Below are 21,922 nucleotides of genomic sequence, written 5' to 3' on the forward strand. Positions count from 1 at the left end.
GTCAGGAGGTCGGTGTGCTATAACCGTGTCTTCGCAGTGGCGTTTCACGCTTCAGCGGTGTTATCCTGGTATTAGATTGCTAATTGTTTTTGTTTTCTCTTTGTTGGGGGCCGCGGGAACATCAATGAGCTCCACTCGCGGCCCCTCAGTCACAGGCTTGAGGTGCAGCGCAGCTTTGAACTCGTTGATCCGAGCCGCTCCCTGCGGTGAAGAGCGGTGAGTTCAAACGCGCAGCCCGCGATTTTAAGCCGTCGCGCCTCTTGGCCTGTCTGGTCTGGGAACCCTGACACCTGCGTTAAAAGCAGGTCGGTTCTTTTCTTTTCTTGCCACAGCGTGACACCTGCAATCGTTGCGGGTCGGACCCATTGCGTGAGCCGATTTTCAAGTAAGGCGCATCTTTTTCTGATTTTAAGCGCTTGCTAGCTGTGGTGGGGGCGGGCCCAGACCTCCTGACACCCATTGTATTACAGGGTGAGTCAGCCCCAGGCAGACCTTTTTTCCTGCTAGTCTCTTGAGGCACAAGTGTTTATCACTTGGTAAGATTACTCTGCTATCACTTTAGACTTGTCTGTTCACGCGTGAGTGGGTAGTCTGCCACTGCCAGTACCAATTATCCCTGTCACAAGTGGGGGACCTACTAATGATGGAAATGGATTACGCTGAGGAGGAGTCTCTCCAAGTTATCCCTTTAGATGACGAATTTTGTGATGCTATAGACGTGTCTATCCATCAGGCAGTAGAGGCAGCAATGGGTCCTTTTGAGCACCGCCTAAGGAAGTATGCCTATGCCATACAAGCAGGAGCGACCCCAGCGCGCAGAGAAACTCAAGAGCACCTCAATGCCCGATTTGGGGGCATTTGAGTGCCTAAAAAGGGCTTTCCTGACCACACCCCCTCCAATGGAGCAAGATAAGACCCCAGACGTCCTGGATATCCCAGACTTAGAGCATGCTGAGGACGACAACTCTGCGGGGGACTCCACAGACGAAGCAGGATTGTCTACGCCATGGTGCCATAGCGTGTCCCCACCCGATACCGCTAAACAGAGTGAAGAATCCTCTGACATGTTGGTCCCTGAGGACTTAATCCACCCACGCTCCTCAGCCTGGACGCCTTCCCCTAAGGTTTCAGCTTTCGTTGCTGGACGCCTGCGTAAACCCCTCGAGAAGGAGGTTAGGGCCTGCCTTCGGGCAGAGTGTCCCCGTCCAAGCCTTCCGGGCAAAGTCGCAACAACGCCGGAGGTCGACCCTAAGATGGCGACCTTCCTTCAGAAGTATGTCCGGGACCCTAAGAAGTGTATCGACAGGTCATGGAAGAACTGTCAGGACAAGCTCCTGGACCTGACTGGACCGCTTACCAAAATCCTTGAATTGGCTGAGGAAGCCAAAGTGACAGGTACCTCCTTGTCAACGGAGCATATTTCTAACTGGGTGCGAAGGGCAATAGTTTTTCTAGGGAAAGCTAACTGCGCCCTTTCTGCGGAAAGGCAACGCTCTTTCCTCTTGAAAGTCGACCCCAAGCTTGGGGAGTTAGCCTCTTTGGAGGCAGGTGCTGTTGCAGAGGGTGGCCTTTTCGGGGATCCTTATAAAAAGGAACTGACTACGTTTGTCTCGACTTTCACCTCGCTCGACAAGGCGCAGACTTCAATCTAGAGAGTCTTTCATCCTCGTGTTTTTGTCAGCGCCGGTCATGGCAGAGGGCGTTCGGCAGGCAAATTCTACACCCAAAGCCCTCAATGAGGAGGCAAAAAGACCATGGACCCCGGCAGGCAGGAGTTCTTCCAGTCCCGATGGGGATACAGAGGCCTGGGAGGCAGAGGTCGAGGCCAACCATCGGCCACAACAGGTGAGCCTTTTACCTTTAAAACACCTCAAAGTGGGGGGCAGGTTGTCACTTTTCAAGCACAATTGGAGATCCATTACCTCAGATGCCTGGGTGTTACAAACAGTAAGGGGTTTCCAAATAGAGTTCTGTGGTCGTCCCGTCCAGGACATTCGCCCCAGGCAGCTGTTTTTCGCACAAGACAAGGTCGCACTTATCGACAAAGAGGTGACCAAGATTCTGCGGAAAGGAGCCATTGTTCCCTCCTCCCTGCATCCAAGAGGGTTTCTTAGCAACATCTTCATCGTGGACAAGACGGACGGTGGGCAGCGTCCTGTCATAAATCTCAAAGAGTTCAATCAGTGGCTGGTTTACCGCCATTTTAAGATGGAGGGCATCCATCTTTTGCGCGACCTGCTGCAACCCAACGATTGGATGGCGCGCTTGGATTTAAAAGACGAGTACTTGACTGTACAAGTGTATCCTCCTCACAGACATTTCCTTCAGTTCCTCTGGAAGGTGTGGTCTACGAGTTCGCGACCCTCCAGTTCGGCCTTTTGTTGGCCCCATGGTGCTTCACGAAGGGTCTCAAACCGGTCGTGGAAACCCTTCGGGCGAGAGGGCTGCGTCTCATTGTCTACCTAGACGATATCCTGCTCCTGGAGCATAGCCCCTTGCGTCTGGTTTCCAGGCTCAAGGAAACGACGGATCTTTTACAGAGCCTGGGGTTTGTCATCAACGACAAGAAATCTCTTCTGACCCCGTCCAGACAGGTGACCTTTCTGGGGTTTACCATCTATTCAGTAGCCCGCAACCTGAGCCTTCCTCGCGGAAGATTGTCAAAATTCGCAGGGAGCTCAGGCGCACTCTGGCTCGTTCTTCCACCTCGCTGAGGCAAATTGCTCGACTGGTGGGCCTCTTGTCCTCGTTGATCCAGGCTATCTTCCCAGGCCCTCTTCACTACAGGGCGCTACAACGTCTGAAAGCCTCTCATCTCCTCAAAGGCCTGCAATATGCAGATCAGGTCCCCCTCACGGAGGAGTTTCGCATGGAAATGAGATGGTGGCTCGACCATATGGAGGCCTGGAACAGCAGAGCCATTTTTGGTTGCAACCCGGATCTAGTGATAGAGTCCGACGCCAGCAAATCAGGCTGGGGGGCTCATTGCGGGGACTCCTTTATTGGCGGAAAGTGGTCTGCAGTAGAAGGTCAGCTGCACATCAATTGCCTGGAATTGATGGCGGGCTCCTTCGCGATACAGTGCTGGACCAAGGACAGGATATCCTGCAACGTCCTATTGAAGATGGACAACGTCTCAGCGGTGCGTTATATCAACCACCTTGGAGGTACAAAGTCCAAGGCATTGGCGGATTTGGAGGATCTGTGGACCATTTGTCTTTCCCACAATATCTCAGTGACGACAGACTACTTCCCGGGGGTGTCCAACGTGGTGGCGGATAGGTGCTCAAGAAGTTGGTTGGACATGAGTTTGTGGCAGCTTCAACTACGGGTTTTCCAGCGGTTGAACGACACATGGGGCCAATTCTCGGAGGACCTCTTTGCATCCAGGCTGGATCATCAGCTCCCAAAGTGCTACAGTTGGAAGCCGGACCCTTTAGCGAACGCAACTGACGTTTTTCTCCAGGACTGGTCCTAGGACACCGGTTATGCTTTTCCCCCTGTCGCGATGATCATGTGGCTCACAACTCATGTTCGCAGGCAGCAGGCGAAGGTGGTGCTGGTCACTCCTTATTGGAAGTCGCAAGTGTGGTTTCCAGTTCTTCTGGAACTTTCTTGGGATTCTCCAATCCTTCTACCCCGCGATCCTCTTCTCCTGCGGGACCCTCAAGGTCTTCCTCACCCCCTCCTCGAGCAAGGGAGAATGCCTCTAATGGCCTGGCGGATTTCAGGCATCGCTGGAGAGTCGGCGGCCTATTGCAAGAAGCTCAGCGATTGTTGGGAGCAGCGTGGGCAAACGGCAACAACAAGGGATACAAGTCAGCCTGGGCTTAATGGGTCAGTCGGTGTGTTCGCTTTCGCAGAACGTATGACAGCAATTGCTGCTTGGATGATGAATAATTTTTTTCAGTTAAATGCTGGAAAGGCCGAGATCATGCTTTTCAGTGATGTGCCTTTGCTCTGGTCCCCAGAGTGGTGGCCACCTGAACTAGGCGCTGCCCCTATCCCTAAGACAGTGGTCAAGAACCTGGGCATAAGCCTGGACCAGAAACTTACGCTGAAAGATCAAGTGACAGCTACCATAGGTTCCTCCTTCCATATGCTAAGCCTACTGCTACAGTATTTCCTTTTCTTCCCCTCACCGTCCGTAAAACACTTGTTCAGACACTGGTGAGAAGCCGCCTGAACTACTACAATGCCCTCCAGATTGCAGCGTGTGAGTCATCATTCAACAGACTCCAGGTATTTAAAAATACAGTGGCCCATCTTGTTAAGAACTTAGCAACCAGAACAGCCTCCCTCCCCCTTCTACAACATCTGCATTGGCTACCGATACGTAAGTGGGTTAGATTTAAGATATGTTGCATTGTGCACAAAGCGTTAAACAGTAAAGGCCCTGGTTATCTAGCTGAAAAACTCATTCAATATCAGCAGACTAGATGCCTTTGATCAGGGGAGAAATCTCTGCTCCTGATTCCCCGTTTCAAGAAATCTCGCAGGAGTGGGAAAGCTTTCTTCCACTTAGCTCCATACTACTGAAATCAACTCCCGATTCATCCCCGTCAGTGCCCAGAATATTCTTCATTTAGAAAACTTCTTAAGACCGAGCTCTTCTAAATTGTCCGCTCCTGGACTGGTCTGACAGCTGTCCTTCCTACAGCGCGGAGATACCCTTTAGGGGGTGATTCAGGCGCTCTATAAGTAAAATAAGTCAATAAATAAATAGTCTTCTGCCATCCTTATTGGGAGCTGCAGATAGTGGCGCAGCAGGATTTTGGGATCAGCAGTGTGCTACTTGGGAGACCACGGAATCAGCCTTGGGGAAACAGACAGGAGAGTCATCCAGGGCTTTTAATTTTTTGATCAATACTTGTTACCACAGCCAAAACAGACTTGGGGGCCCCGTTACTCGTGGGCCACAGGAAAGTGGCCCTGGGGGCACATATAGTGCCCCCACTCACATCCATGCATCATGTGCCATGCACCACATTGGCATGGCACACGTCCATGGATGTGCAAGAAGTGCTATTTTGCACGGCAGCTTGTGCTGTGTGCCCCTTTTCCTGGCCAGCAGCACTAGCCGCCATGTAAAGGAGCACTTTCCGTCCGCCAACCCGTCAGTCAGATTCAAATTGGGAGGTCAGACTGACGTCTGCCTGTCAGACAGTCCCCTGACTGCCGTGATACCCATAGTTTTATATAAAAATGCAAAAAAAAACCACATTTTAAAATTAAATACAATAAACATTACAATAACTTTTGAAAATGAATATGCATAAAATCAAGAATGAAACACGTAAAATAAATTTCACAACTACCATAACTATTTAACAAAATATCGTAAAGAACAACATTATATATAGCAATATTTTAGTAAATAATGTATTATACAATTATATTAAAATCAAGACTAAAAACAATACATTTGCGTTCAATATTTATGTCCACAATATTTTTGACATCACAATATTCCTGCAGTGATATTTTTTTATCACAATATATTTTTTTATATTCTGTCCAAACACCCAGTTACAGTTATCTATCAACAATTAGGAGCACTGTTAAGGCCAGAGCTGCCGACTTTAAAACTGGGGATCCAGCTTCAAATTAGGGTGTCAGCTCAACATCCTGTGATTCTTGGTAAATCACTTAATATCCCAATGCCTAATTTATTTTTTAAAGCATTAGGCTTGATAAACTCACAACCAAATAAGATAGTTTGCACATTCACAAATATATAAATGCAGTCAGAATAAGAGTGGCATATTGCTCATCATTAATGTACATGGACTTGAACCAATGACCTTGCTATATTGCATACTGTTTAATTGTATAACATTTTAAATTAAATCCACATATTTTGATCAAGTACAAATCATCCTTTATCTCTGTGCTTACAATGTACTAATGTACTAGGCGAGAAAGAAAGCTGATGTGTTGAAATATATGAATATATCTCTGTAAACATTTCTATATCTAACAGTTTTATTTTGGCAGGTGAAATTCATCACTACTAGGTTTGAGTTTTACAAACTCATTAAAAAAACAACAAGGGTGAATACTCTTTTACTCGTAAAGTAAATACATTTTCTGAATAGAGTCACTTTTTCTAGTGGTCATAGTAAAAACACATCTCCGTGAATTCAAATCTTTCAAGCAATGATGCAAGTAGTAATAGAAATTGTTTGCCACCACAACTACCATATCTGCACTGATAGTCCGCAGGCTTTGGGAGGATATGTCAAACTTGCTTACTTGGCTCAAAGGATCGCCATAATTGGTTCTTACTAGGGGGCATATTATCAACGGCCAGCGATAATTATCGCTGGCCGTGCTTAGCGATAAATTTCTTATCACAGGCTATATCTGGAATTTATCGCCCTGGTAGCGCGTTATTAACAACGCGTTTCTCCAGGGCGATAAAAATGCGAGAGATAGCAAGATTATCGCCGGTTTGCAGGGAACATCGCTGGTTTTCCAGCGATGTTCCCTGCAAAACGGCGATAACCTTGCTGATACGACCCTGTGGTCGTCTCAGCATAATCCACCGCCTATGTCAAACATAGGTAAGTCAGGATTTTAGCAGACGTTAGATTTTGGCGAAAACTGCTGTTTTCGCCAAAATCTAACGTCTGCTAAAATCCTGTGGGCTGCCTTGTAAATATCGCGGTGTGAACATCAGTGATATTTGCAAGGTAGTCCATCCGGGGTACGCCCATTGACGCCCACTTTGCATCTCATTAGAGATGAAAAGGGAGGCGCTGGGAAGAAGGGTGCTAACATGCGATTATGCATGTTTGCACCCTCTTGTAAATAAGGCGATAGTTTTATCTATGCTTTTTTGGCTTTTTAAGCCAAAAAAGCGGAGATAAAGCCCTTGTAAATATGCCCTAGATTTTCAAGAATGGCCAGTTCCCTGCTGTCTATGAATGTGGAATAATCCATAGATTTAGCATAGAGGAGCTTCCCTTATTTGCAGAGCCTTAACACCATCTTTACATAATTCCGAAATTAAACCTAAATATTATAAAATTGTACCATTCTGGTAGAGTACACATAACACAGAGTGTTCAACATATTTTCAAACATTTCTGTTATGTACAAATGGTATGGAAAAGGATGACTTATTCTATAATGTCTTACTCTGCAAAATGGCAGTAGATTGTATGTTATAGTACTGCATAAATGTAATGTAGAACCTCCAGCAAACACAAGCATATAACTTCATATTTTTCTATAGCTTTTCATATATGCAACTTCAATCTCAGGAGTAATTTTAATATATAACACATTCTCTTGTGATCACATGCCATGTTTGGTTTGTGTAATATTATGTGTACCTTGAGGCCACCAGCATGGTTGATGTGGACTCCCGAGCAGCCTGCATGGCATGGTGAGTAGTACATAATGTTGTCAGTTCCACAAACAGGGCTGTAGATCTCCTTTGAACAGTTGCACCCTGAATTGCATGATGCTGTAAGCTGGAGGCTGCGCTCAGTCTGAACACTGCAGAAAACAGAATGAAAAGCACTGTTATCTGCACTTCAACAAACTCACAACACAATCAGCCTCTTCCACATGTTAGGAAGAGTTGTATGGCACATGCAACAAAAAGAAACCTTTGTAACTGTCCTCCTTCTCAGGAGTGTGTTGAAGAAGTATTTAATGTGGTATAGTTCAGCGTGGTGCACTGGGTAAAAACAGGCACACTGACAGGACTACACCCCTTTAAAACAGCCACATCACGGAGAGACTTACCAAGTTGTAGCATCTTTGTTGGACCCAAAGTTTAAAGTTTGAAAATGCTACTCACTAACTTCAACTCCTCTGGCTTGTCTTTTCACATCTGCCCTGCCTCTATGTGTTTAGGCTCCCCTGTCTTTCCCTCTATAATTTTGAGAAGCTGGATCTCTCTGTATAACCTGTGCCTCAACAGAATTATAATTAACTAACTCATCCCTATGTATGGCCTTTCAATGAGTAGAAACCAGAATGCTTCTCTAATGCAAATGCTGAATGTTAATAGAAGTGTATTGTATTTCTATTAAGAATTTGAAAAATATTTATACCCAGTCTTTGAGGTTCTACTTATATACATGGTCACAAAAAAAAGAATACAAAAGAGCATGTAAGATTTCCTTATTTGATCAATTGGAATAATGTGCTTGTTTTATTTATTAATCCCGTTTCCCTTTCTAAAATTTGAATTTATTTTTCATCAATTATATAACGAAAGTATGGGGTAAAATCATTGCTGTTAAGCGCTCTCACAAATTTATGAAAAAACCTAGGTTTAATGTCCCATAAGAAATTAACAGGCTTGTTCACCACTGGATGAGTTAAAGCAAGACTGACTGTTCTCCCCTTTATTGGGCTGTAATAATTCTGAACACACATATCATTATTGTGTGGACAGAAATCCAATATTCATATTAGCATTCCAACACATGCAAAATAACATGTCGACATTTTGAACAAAAAGTAATTAAGAACTGAAAACTATATTATTTTTGATAAGATATGGAGCAATGGTTTTTAACATGTGGCCACTGGATCTTTGGGGGGGTCTGTGATGCCTACTCGGGGTGTCCTTGACTTTTTAGGAAATTAAACAATATTAGTAGATTAATAAAGTGCATGTAAATAAAAAAAGCAAACATTTGAAAACACATTGTAAATATAAAGGAATTTGAAACTGGAAGCTAAAAATTAAGGACCCAATCAGGACTGTGGCAGACACACCGCCAGCCTGCCGCGGCAGAGGTCGATAACACTCCGCCAAGCCAGCTGCATCCTGACAGCTGCATTACAACTTTACTGCAGGGCTGGCGGTGTGTCGGCAGTGCAGTCATGGAGGCAGCATGTTGTGGCTCTAGAAAAGAGCCTGCAGCAAATGCCGGCCATGCTGCAATATCCCCAGGCAGTTGGGTGCACTGTTTCCCTGCAGCATGGTCTGCAGGAGAAACAGTGCGCGCAACAGTGCCAATGACATAGGGGCAAACCCAGCTGGTACCAGTAACATGTTTCAAGGACACACTTGCCCTGGAGACATGTTTGCACCCCAAAACCTGCCTTTCAGATGACCTTTTCATGGTGTGAAACTACAACAAATGATGGACGGAATGCTGAATGATTCAAACAACCTCCCCCAGTCAAGAGATATGGGTTAAATCCATTGTTTTTTTTACGCACTACACCACCCCAGTTTGGACCCAGCCGTATGCAAATCAGTCTTGACCTTTTGACTCATGGGAACACTCCAGACCCAACTGCCAAACCAGGTCCTCCCTGGACCGGAAAAAAGCATCATGGAACCTATTTCGGGGGATCTCACCCTTCATCTGCCAGGCTAGCTTGAATCCAGTGGCACGGTGAGCAAGGGACCCACGTCTGGGCATTCCCATCCCACTTACGGCAAAAAGTGTAACTGCAACAAATGATGGACAGAATACTGAATGATTCAAATAATCTCCCCCAGTCAAGAGATCTGGATTAAATCCATTGTTCTTTTGCCCACTATGCCACCCCAGTTTGGACCCAGCCATATACAAATCAGTCTTGACCCTCTGCCTCATTGGAACAGTCCAGACCGAAATGTCAAGCCAGGTCCTCCCTGGACCGGAAACATGCATCCTGGGAACGGTTTCAGGGTATCTCACCCTTCATTAGCCAGGCTAGCTTTAATCCAGTGGCACAGTGAGCAAGGGACCCACGTCTTTTTGCATTTGTCACCCATGGCCGGACTGGGAACTGAAACTGGCAAACTGCTCGGCTGGCCCTGAGGGGGTGCAGCTGAGCTGTTTGCAAGGGCCGCTTTCGGCTGATTTTGTTACCGGGAGCCTATATTGCTGGCCCCGAGTAACAACCCCCCCTACCCCCCCCCCCCCCCAGGGGCCCAAGACAAGCCCCCATCCTAGCGGCCCAACGGGGAAATGCCCGGTGCCCGCTACGGCCAGTCCGGCCCTGTTGTCACCCCGAGTGGGACGGGTATGCCCAGACGTGGGTCCCGTGCTCTCCATGCCACTGGAGTCAAGCTATCCTGGCTGATGAAGGGTGAAACCCCGAAACCGGTCCTAGGATGCTTGTTTCCAGTTCAGGGAGGATCTGGCCTGGCAGTTTGGGCTGGACTGTTCCCATTGGGCACAGGGTCAAGACTGATTTTCATATGGCTGGGTTCAAACTGGAATGGCATAGTGAGCAAAAAAACGATGGATTTAGGCCCAGATATCTGTACTGGGGTGAATGTATGACATTGTTCTGCATTCTGTCCATCAATTGTTCTTTTTGACCTTTTCATGGTGGCAGAAAGGCAGGTCGTGATGTACCCGGCGGTGGAAATGCCAGACGGGACCGCCTCCATGGGCCACCACTGACGGTGTTGGCGATCTTGTGACGGTCTGCCAGCCGTGCTCGTAGTCCGGCGGTTCAAAGACCGCCAGGGTCATAATCGAGCCCTCAATTATTATCTTTAACATGATCTGTGTGAAAAGTGCAAGAACAGAAAACAGAAGTATGGATGATTTGTGGCCTCAATTGAAGTACTAGTATGTGCCGAAATAAAGAGTAAGTGCAATAAAACCAAAATGGCAAAGTGATGGGCTAGAGTCCAGCATATTTCCTAGTCGCTTAAAAATAAAGACAAATTTCAAAAATCTCCAACCTGCACATTAAAATGTAGCTTTTTGTATATTTTTTGTTAGTGAATTTAAATTATATCACATTTTGTGTATCTGTTTGATGCATACTTGTTTCTGTAGTTTACAAACTCCAGCTCCCGTTATGCACCCTCAGCCCCACAGAGGTGTTGAGTCCATGGTTGGAGGAGCACACCAACTCAAAGATAATCCATCCCAAAGAAAAACGATAATAAGGGCGTTTACTCAGGATACAGCTCCATGTTCCATGGTGTTTATTATGAACAACTCAAAGCAATGTTTTTCGGAAATGACCAACAGAGAAGGCGGAACATGGAAGTCATTGTTTAGCAGGAGGTTTCCTTGTGACGGCATGTTGTGGTTGCTGTTCTCTCTCTACTACTTCAGATGGGTCTTCGAGGCTATTAAGGCTTAAGTGATGCGACAAATGAGGGGTTTACCCTCTGAGAGAAGTACTGCATATCATAGGGCGTGTAAATTCTTGCGTAATCTTTTTTTTATTCAAAACCAACAGCTTTCAAGGTCTCTATATCTATATTCATGTGCGACATTTAATCATCTGCACTTCAGCCAAACAATGTAGTTCCTGCATGTTGTGCTTCTGTTTTCAGACACGTCAGCCTAATCTAGGAACTGCATCTCATATAGATTCCATGGCAACACCTATGTGCCGCTAGATCTGCTATATCGACTGCTCTTCCAAACATCTGATTGGGGACATGCATTCCTTCATCAGATACCTTTTGGAAGTCTTGCCTATCTTCTTTAGGCTACTTGTCACAATAGTTTGGGAGAGAATCCCATAAGGAACTATCATATCTCCCCAAAAGAGCAGAAGCACTTGCGACCTTCATGCGATTTTCTTGCTGCAGCCACAATAAAAGATTCTGGTGCAGGATCTTGTCTGATAAACAGAAGGTCCTGATCTGGCAGTTTGTACTTTCTTAGGAGTGTAAAAATGCAGACTTTATGATGCATGTGTGAGGAACAGCTGCATATCAGGCATATGAATACCAGGTACCAATGGAAGTAAGGGCCTTGAAGATATTTTCTCATGTAAGGTCTCAAATATGACTGATGTTGAGGTAGTTGGAGCGTCCATGCCAATGTTTAATTTTGCTACTCGTCTCACTAACACATCTTTGAAAGTCATAAGGTCGTCAAATGGTGAGACTCTTGTTGGAGGCATATGAAATGAAATGAAAAAGAAATGTATAAAGCGCAATACAATTACCCGAAGGTGTCCAGGCGCTGGCTCATCAAGTAAACATATGCCGTGGGGTTTTAACTCAGAGTCAAAGGTTAATCAGCCATGTCTTCAGTGCCTTCCTAAAGGTCAGCAGGTGAGTATATCTGTCAGTGTAGGTGAGTAGTCTTTGATAGAAGATGGGAGGAGGATGACCAAGATAGTTTATGTCTTTTTTAATGAGAGCAGGTCCTCCTGATTGTCTCCTCGATCTTCAGGACCGAGAATGAGAAGACCTCTCTCTAGATCTAGATCCAGGAAGTGAACCATGGTGCCTCCTTGGGGATGGAAGTTCCTGGCGAAGAACTAGATAGATGTATCTCAGCCACTACCTGAGATGTAGAGTACGTTCGTGAACAATCTGAATCAGGACTGCCAGGTACTTTTTGGTGGCTTTGAAGCCACTGTGGTGAAATTTGAACGGAAGGCATTAGAGATCTTGTTCTAGATGTCAAATGTAGCTTAAATGGAGTTATTCACATTAACAATGGTGGTTTCGACGTCCATGGTGGTGGAGTATTCGTCGCTGACTATGGTGACATCGATTAAAGTTTGGGCGGTGACTACTGTGGGGTTTTTTAATGTCAAACGGTGTTTTGACGTTGGGTGTCTCATCGACGTATCTGATAATGTTGAGCATGTAGGCAAATTGCCTATCTTTGACATCTTTGACATCAAGACGTTATGCTCCTTGACAACAATGGGAATCAACTCAACACTCTTCCTCTGGTGTCTTCTTTCTTTAGATTTGCCCTGGTAGAGCCCTTGGTGTGGGAAGAGGGTGCGCTGTTGGAGGATTGACCTTCCCTATGGAACCTCTTGATGATCCAGCTGTCTCTTAATGCAGTTTTCTTCCTTGGAGTCCACGCAGCCTGACCATCTCGCTGCTCTTTAGCATTCTTCTTGAAAAATTATGAAAATGGCGGCAGGATTCTGGAAGGTCGTCTTCTGGAAGGCAATGCAAGCAGACTTTGTGGAGGTCTAAATGTGCTTTCTTTTTCCAAAAGGAAGGGCAACTCACAAAAAGTGGAGGCATTTTAGACAGGAAAATAAAATACTTTCCTGTCAGAAAGAAGTCTAAATCGGCTGTATGTCTGGAAAAACGTTGAGTAACTGACAAGTCAGGGTTTTGTAAAGGTTTCCAATTATTTTTTTGAGAAAAGCGCAGTGTCACACCAATGGCCAAGCACCTGAATTCCCTGGGTTACTGCAGAAGCGAAGATCTGCCACCACGCCCGCTTGAGGTTAATCCCTAGTATCAGAAGAAATGACTGATACTGGTGACTAAACCTGGAGAGAAGTGGGAATTGGCGAGAGAGAGAGAGAGAGAGAGAGAGAGAGAGAGATAAGAGTGATGTGAATGGTGCAACTGGATCGCCAGTGAAAAGGATGGCAAGTGTGTTTGTTAATCCTTCTGATTTGGAGTCTTCAAGTTCTAGTGGGTAGGCGCATCCCATCAAACAGGAGAGGTACTCTGCAATAAGAACACAACCCAACAGGCAACCATTCATGAATACTTCAGAATCAGCCTCAGATGTGAGTCTTTCATTAAGCATACCAAACAAGAATTACTGTAAGAAATTTGAACCCTTGTTCCTAGAGCACTGACCTCCTGTGCGGAATCCTGAGCATGTATTCTTCAGTCTCTGCTCAGATCATTCAGAAATCTTTATCTGTCGTCAACATTGCGTTACTTCACACAACTAGACCTTTTCCTTTAGAAACCGATTTCATATTAAAACTGAAATTGCTAGGGTATCCTTGAAGAAAAAAGGGTATATCAAAAACTGGAATTTCACGATAGTTGGAAGCTATCACGAAGGGGCTGATCTCCAAGAGGGGTTGCTGCTCCCCAGCTTCCAAGTGAATTTGTCCAGGTTACTATTGTTGCAGGCGGCAGGGCTTGGAACCAAAAGACGGTGTTGAATAAGACACACAGCCCTCTCTTCATACAGATTGATAAAGCCAAGCAGGGGGCTGGGTTTGAAAGTCTAACGTACTAGTGTTTATCTGGATCCTTCTAGAAGATTACTGAGTGTTTTCTGTCAATCAGAAGGCTGTCTACAGTGGGAGACTGTGCCAGGAAATTGAAGGTTGAATAAAACATATTAAGCACTGGAGCTTTTCTGAAGATTATTGAGCGTTTCCTGTCAATCAGACACTGTCTCTGACAGGAAACCGGAGCAGGGAGTGGAGGCCTTTAATTATTTGGCAGGACAGCTGAAAAAATAAACAACAAGCAAGCATACCAGAGGACCTTTTAGATCAGATGGAAAAAGAGATTTTTAACTAATCGGCACCACCTTTTATGGTATTTCCATTTCATTCCAAAGACTTTATTCGGATAACAGCGTATCCATAAAAGTAAATATATACAGATAAAAACACATTAACCCCTTCAGTGCCCATGACGAGCTGGACTCGTCATGGGCCGCGGTGGCGCTGTGCCCATGACGAGTCCAGCTCGTCATAGACCCCGCCCGCTAATTCAACGGCCGGCACAGGGCGGGGAAAGGGGCGGGCACAGAAGGGGTTAATAGCAATGTCAAAGTTCATAAGGTAGCAAAATACAATGAACATAGGTAAAGTGCATATAATAAATAGCAAAATACAATTAACTTCATAGGTCGCACATCGTTTTCCGAGCACCTGTAGCTACTCTCAAAAAGGTGCCGGTACGCAAGATCAGTTCAGCATTGTCCAATTTAAGTATGCAATCAAGAGCTTCCGATAAATTAATAGGAGATCGTTTTTTAAAATATGGAATAAACAGCCATTGTGCATATTTCATATAGTATTTACAAAAGAATAAAAAGTGAAAAAGTGTTTGTCCGCTGTGACCGTCACACGGACATGGCAAAGAGTCTAAATTTGCATTATACCCATAGGGAAAACAAAGCAGGTATCTCACAGACCCTGCTCGTAGACGGAAGAGGAGGCCTCTCTCCCATTGATACATTGGTAATGCAATGTAGCTTGGTAGACAACGCTCAGGGTACTCAATGGATATACATTTTGCAACTGTTTGTTTCTTCGATTCCCTTTCTAATCTTTCCATGCTATAAAGTGAGTACAGTGCTGCTTTTAAAACTTTTTTATCCATTGTTACGGCTGTATTCGGATTAGAAAACAGTCTACCCAGATTAACGCTTTCCAAACTCTTAACTACCCTACTCTATACATCCCTTTCTCGCAAAGAAGACAATCATCTATTATATCCCTTGTGAGAGATGCTTCAGGGTTCTTCATTATGGCTAGCCAATATAATGCGGGGCAGGCCCTTATAATGTCTTCGATATATTCTAATTTCAATTCGCTGTGGCATATGTACAGGGGGGTGGAGATTGGAGCGCCCAAAAGTTTCCTGCAAAATCTATTTTTCTCAGATTGGACGCTAAAACATTTGGCATCACCCCATACCTCTGCCTCATAGGTAGCTGCTGGTACACATTGAGGTGCCGATTCTGATCCTGGAAAAATTTTCCCCGTACGAATCGTATCCGGAATTTTTTCCGTACGAATCGTACAAGTACCGTACAAACTGGCAAGTACGATTCGTATGGGAAAAAGTCCATACGAATCGCATTGGGAAAATTCCCCCACACGTCCTCGGGTCGGAAAAAGTGTCCAACACGTCCCCGGACGAATATCCGTACGAATCGGAAAACTGAAGTCCGAGCACGCAAGTACGATCTGTCCCGTCCGTCCGAATGTACACCCGTATGGAATAAAGACCGTCCGGAGCGAACTTCAATACCAACCATGGAGACATGTGCCTGCATACGCGCCGAACCACCCCCACAGCCCCCCGCGGATGTAAGTGCAGTACCCCCAGCCCCCCCCGCGGATGTACGCGCTGTACCCCCAGACTCCCCCGCGGATGTACGCGCCGTACCCCCACCCGTGTATGTACGCGCCGTACCCCCACCCGTGTATGTACGGAGCGTACCCCCACCCGCGGATGTACGCGCCGTACCCCCACCCGTGTATGTACGCGCCGTACCCCCACCCGTGTATGTACGGAGCGTACCCCCACCCGTGTATGTTCGGAGCGTACCCCCACCCATGTATGTACGGTGCGGACCCCCACCCGTGTAAGTACGGAGCATAACCCCACCCGTGTATGTACGGAGCGTACCCCCACCCGTGTATGTACGGAGCGTACCCCCACCCATGTATGTACGGTGCGGACCCCCACCCGTGTAAGTACGGAGCGTAACCCCACCCGTGTATGTACGGAGCGTACCCCCACCCGTGTATGTACGGAGCGTACCCCCACCCGTGTATGTACGGACCGTACCCCCCACCGTGTATGTACGGTGTATCTTCAGCATTAATCATAATTTCTATGGCAAAATGAACCCCCTCATTGTGTTCCTTTTTAAATTAAATGTTTTAAGTGTTACCAGTTTATTCCAATCAAGATGGCTTCAGGTGTGCCATACTCTTGTCATAATGAAGACAGTAAGCGCTCTAGTTGTTTTTAAGAACACTCTGGGACATTCTGTCATTGGGCTATACTTGGGCTACATCTGGGTGATATTTGGGCTACATTTGGGCTCTTTTGTCTCTGGTGGCCATCTTGGGAGACTTATTTGTTATGAAGTTTCCTAATTTCCTCATTTACTGCAGTCTCCTCAGTAGGAAATACTTTCAGTTTTTTAATTTGATTCCATCAAGAAGGCATTCAGATGTTTCACACATTTGCCATAAATTCAGAATGTTAGCACTCTTTTTGCTCATTAGATCACTGTAGTAAAGCTACTGCTCACCAGGGAAAACTGCTGCTGGTATTGAAAGTGCATGTTTCAGTCTGCATGTCAGAATTAGAAATAGAAGAGGATTTGAGAAGTCACTCAAAATGTGCCCTAATTTTTCTTTCTGCAGCACTAATCATACTTTTTATGGAAAAATGAACCCCCTGATTTTGTTCCTTTTTAAATTAAATGTTTTAAGAGTTACCACTTAAATCCAAGCAAGATGGCTTCAGGTGTGCCATACGTTTATCATAAGTAGGACTGTTAGCGCTCTAGTTGTTCTTTGGAACACTCTGGGAAGCTGCAGTAGAACACAAAGGAATCAACTGACAGTCTCTGCCCTTGTTGGATGTACATGTTTTACTGAGAATGTCAGACTTCATTCTCACATGACTGAGAAAGATAATGTGAATTTACAGAAAATAAGCTCTCAGTTTAGCTTATAGATCACCTTCCACACCTCTGTGGGAAAAGCATGAGAAAATATTTTTCTCTCAATCATGATATCCCAGCAGAAGGCTTTTTCACTTGGTGAAATCACCTTAGAACATTCCACAATTCCTAAAATGAGTATGGTACCATCAACAAATGATTTATAATGTAACTAAAGTCTTAAAACCTTCTATTAACTGCAATGCTTTTTAATGAGGTGCTATCATGTATATTGGTCCCAAGATGGCTGCCAACACTTCTTGGATGAAGTGCTGACAGCCAATCAGATCTCAGGATGAGATGTGTGGTTAGGCTCCGCCCACATATATATATGATTTTACTTTTGATTTTCTTAGGAACTACTGAACAGATTGACTCCAGATATTCAAAAGGCACATCCCTGACCTGAGGACTACCTCTCTGCCAAATTTCAAGTAATTCTGTTCAGCAGTTCGGGCTGTAGCTTGGACTAAAGGTCCCTATGGAAAAATGCATGGAGAAAACGTGTTTTGGGACCCCCCTTTTTTCTCGGCCCCTGCTTGACTAATCACCCCGACACTTTCAGGGTAGGAGCGGAGCGGAGCGCCCCACCTATTTTGAAAAATTCACGAGGATTCGTCAACCGGCGCCAAGGTTATTCAAAATAGAATTTTCAGATTTCCTATGGAAACACGGTCCTAACTATAACTATCTACTGGCGACCGCCAGTAGATAATATATATATATGTATATATATATATATATATATATATATATATATATATATATATATATGTGTGTGTGTGTGTGTGTGTGTGTGTGTGTGTGTGTGTGTGTATATATCAGCAGAACGCTCGCTCTACTTCTCCTTGCTGAGCTGCTGGAAAAAGCGAGAATGGACCCAATTTGGTGCTTAGTAGATTTTAATATGCAAGCACACCTTCCACCATGACGCGTTTCGGCAGCTCCTCTGCCTTGATCACATGACAGCGCTTACACGGGGAGGATACATTTTTAAAGTGAAATTACATGGTCACATGATGAGTAAACATGGAAAACATTAAAACATTACAACAATGTGTAATTTTAAAAGACAGACGTATAGGTTTTACAATTTTTTATCGCTAACAAGCCTTTTATAAAATTACCCACTTGTCATGTCAATTATTGGTAAACTCATATAACTTCATATTCATAGAGTCATATCAAACGATTAAATAATGGCTTAAATGCCTAATACCTATATGTTTTCCGATTGCTTGTATAGATTGTTTTGCATGGGACCTGTGTGAAACTAAAATATACCCGTGTAATAAATGTTTTGAAAATTAGTGAAGGAACCGGTGTTTAAAAAAATTATTTTAAGTGCAAATAAGTGCAAAAAGTGCTTAAAAACTTGTGCTGAGGGACTGTGAGACTATATAACCTCCCTCAGCATTTGGTTGAAATAATAGTCACAAGATTTGTTTTCTTATGTCACAGACTATTCGATGTCTGAGCTGACTCTTATGATAGATTATATCGTGGACTGGAGATGTTCATGTGCCATGCATTTGCTGGTTGAGACTGGTGTGGTATTATGAACAGACAACGTATGTACTGTAGGAGATTGGATGACTGCCAAATGTATCAGATCTCTGTTTGGGTATACTTTGACAAAGGGCAGTCGAAAATACATGTGTGGAATTAAGAAATATACAAGTATATAAATAAATAAATAAATAAATATGAATATAAATAATTGATTTCTAAAATATACACATGTGATCCGTTAAAACAAACCCTCTCCTTGCATAGTAGGTAAAATACCAGCACAATCAATCCATCATTATTGTCTGTACCAATTCAAATCAATCAACCAACAGTAAGATATTAACTCTAAAATCAGTGAAGTAAAAAGGAGAGACATAGATTCATATAATGGTGGTAAAATATGCAGAACTTTAAATGTAGGTATTTAAAAATAACTTCTTTCATATAAATATTGAATAATATACAATAAACATTAAATATTAAATGTGAAATATTAAATATTAAATACTAATACCAATTATTACACAAACATGATGTTTAAAATTATTGGTTCATACCCACAAATCCATATTCTAACATATGTCACCACCTGCCCACTGGTTAATATTCATTTCTTGACAATGCCTGCAGGAGCAACTAAAACGCCAAAATCAGATTAATGCGCAATTTCTAGTCAAGGTATGTGTGCAAATCCTCGCTAGTATTCAGACCCCCTGGAAATTTGGTATCTAACTCTAAAATGTAGCGTGTTTCGAGGCGCCTACGTTTTTGTTCCCGATCCCCCCCTCTGCCGAGTGGGGGTATCGCATCAATCACAAAATATTGAAGATGTTTTAAGTTATTTTCATGATGTGCCTTAAAATGTCTAGCTACAGGATAGTTTGTGTCACTGTTGGTGATGGCTCTAATGTGCTGCAATATGCGCTTATGGACTTGTAACTTCGTGCTACCTATATACAGTAGGTTGCAGGAGCACTGCAACACATATACTGCAAACTCAGTGCGACAAGTCAAATGTTGTCTGATCTCTCTTGTCGCACCACTAAATGCTGTCTGATAGGTGGTTCTATTTAAAGCATAGTTACATGCTTTGCATACAGAACATTTAAAAAAGCCCTTCCTTGCCACCAACCATCCCACTTTCTCACTTTCCTCAGGTTTTTTCTTAACTAGAACATTGGCCATTGTAGCCGCTCTTCTATATGTGATAGCAGGCTGTTTAGGCAATAGTGTACCAATTATGGGGTCATCATGAACTATTGGCCAATTTCTTCTTATTATAGTTCTTATTTGCTGCTCTTGCTTTGAGTAAGTCAGAATAAGTCTGGTGGGTTCAGCATGAGTCTGTTCTTCTTCCTTACTTGCTTTCACGCTTTGTGTGAGCTCATGTCTAGCAAGCCTGTTAGATTTATCAATCGCATTTTTAATTGATGCATTTGTGTATCCTCTATCAAGGAATCGCTGTCTACATTCCTGTTGCTTAATGTAGCAGTCTTCTTTCTCACTACAAATTCTCTGTATTCGAAGCATTTCCCCATAGGGAATGCTATGTATTAGATGCGGGGGATGGGCGCTAGAGGCATGAAGCAGAGTATTCCCTGCTGTTTCCTTACGATGTAATGAAGTGTTCATACTGTTGTTTGTTATATTCACTTGAACATCTAGGAAAGTTATATTTTTGTTGCTTATAGTGGATGTAAACTGCAAATTTACATCGTTGTCATTCAATGACTTAACAAATTCAATTGCTTTGTCCTGGGTTCCCTTCCATACAATAAAGAGATCGTCTATGTAACGTAACCAGCATACAATATTTTCTTTATAAGTCTGCTCATATGTTTTCATGAGGACCAGCTCCTCCCACCAGCCCATGAACAGGCATGCGTAGCTAGGGGAGAAGCTGGCCCCCATAGCCACACCTTGAATTTGCTGGAATATTTGATGTTTAAACATAAAAAAATTATTCTCTAGGCAGAACCCCAACATATCCATTATCATCTTATTGTGTTGCACATAATGCAATGGTCTGTTAGTCAGAAAATGATCAACTGCTTTTAGCCCATCCTGATTCCTAATGCATGTATACAGTGAGGATACGTCTAAGGCCAAAAGAAAATACCCTTCCTGCCATTGGATGTTAGCGATTTTCTTGATAAAATCCCCAGTGTCCTGCACAAATGATTTTAGTTTCTTCACATGGTCTTGGAGAAAAAAGTCAATATAGCGGGACATATGTTCAAGTGGCCCGTTGATAGCTGATATTATTGGTCTTCCGGGGGGCTTCTGAATATTCTTATGGACCTTAGGAATAAAGTACATGGATGGAGTCTGTGGGTGTTCTGTCTTTAAATATTTAAACTCTTCCATAGATAGCAGTCCCACACTTTTCCAGGCCAATAGTTTTGAATGAAATTGATTTATCATAGTCTTATATTTTGCCGTTGTACTTCTACGATAACATTGCACATCATTCAACTGAGAATAAGCTTCTTCCAAATAATTATCCATAGGCCAAAGTACAATGTTTCCCCCTTTGTCGGAGTTTCTGATAACTATTTTGTTTTCTTTTTTAGTTTTGTCATAAGATTGTTGTATTGTCGTTCATGGTTGGTCATTTTCCTTTTTTGCTTATTGATGTTAATGTTCAATTTCTTGATTTGAGCCACGACCTGTTCATTAAAGACGTCAATGGAATCACGAGACATAATGGGCATGAATTTAGACTTTACTTTGAAAGGAGTAGTAGGTTTAAGATTAGTGTCGGTTTCCAATGATCGATCCATTGCATGGTATTCTGCAGACAGGCTTTGGCTTGATGTGCCCGCAGATATATTCGATTCCTTCGCCAAGTCCCTCAGATTTGTGTGTATATATATATATATATGCAGGCAACTATAACTCACGCGACCGCAATCCTCTGCTGATGACGTCAGATATTACATCACTGTATTTAGACACTTATTTACCCATGTCTTCTTCCATTAATCTTTAGCTATACATATATTACAAATATTTATTTTTCATAAAGACACATATGTCATCAGTGATGTAATATCTGACGTCATCAGCAGAGGATTGCGGTCGCGTGAGTTATAGTTGCCTGCAGTAACTATAACGGGGGAATTTCATTGGTTTTTTACGAGTGAAATGTCCAGCTAACTATAACATGTGTGAAACCTATGGTTTTTTAAGTGAATTTGCAAGGTTTTTTAAATGCTAATTCGTAACTATAACGTGTGTGAAACCTATGGTTTTTTCAGTGAATTTGTACGGTTTTTTAAATGCTAAGTTATGTATTTCTAAATTTTTTTTCTTCAGGT

At 43.7% G+C, this 21,922-nt stretch overlaps 1 protein-coding gene across 1 annotated transcript in view; it reads right to left on the reverse strand.

Annotated features, from left to right (window-relative positions):
• The window catches only part of SLCO4A1 (solute carrier organic anion transporter family member 4A1), a 641,539-nt gene that overhangs the window by 146,562 nt on the left and 473,055 nt on the right, over nt 1-21,922 (reverse strand). Inside the window, exon 8 of the mRNA XM_085619749.1 lies at nt 7,341-7,506. Coding sequence (XP_085475875.1) covers nt 7,341-7,506 — 166 coding nt within the window. The remainder of the gene's footprint in view (nt 1-7,340; nt 7,507-21,922) is intronic.

This window comes from Triturus cristatus, chromosome 7 (genome assembly GCF_964204655.1).
Source record: "Triturus cristatus chromosome 7, aTriCri1.1, whole genome shotgun sequence".
NCBI classification, from domain to species: Eukaryota; Metazoa; Chordata; class Amphibia; order Caudata; family Salamandridae; genus Triturus; species Triturus cristatus.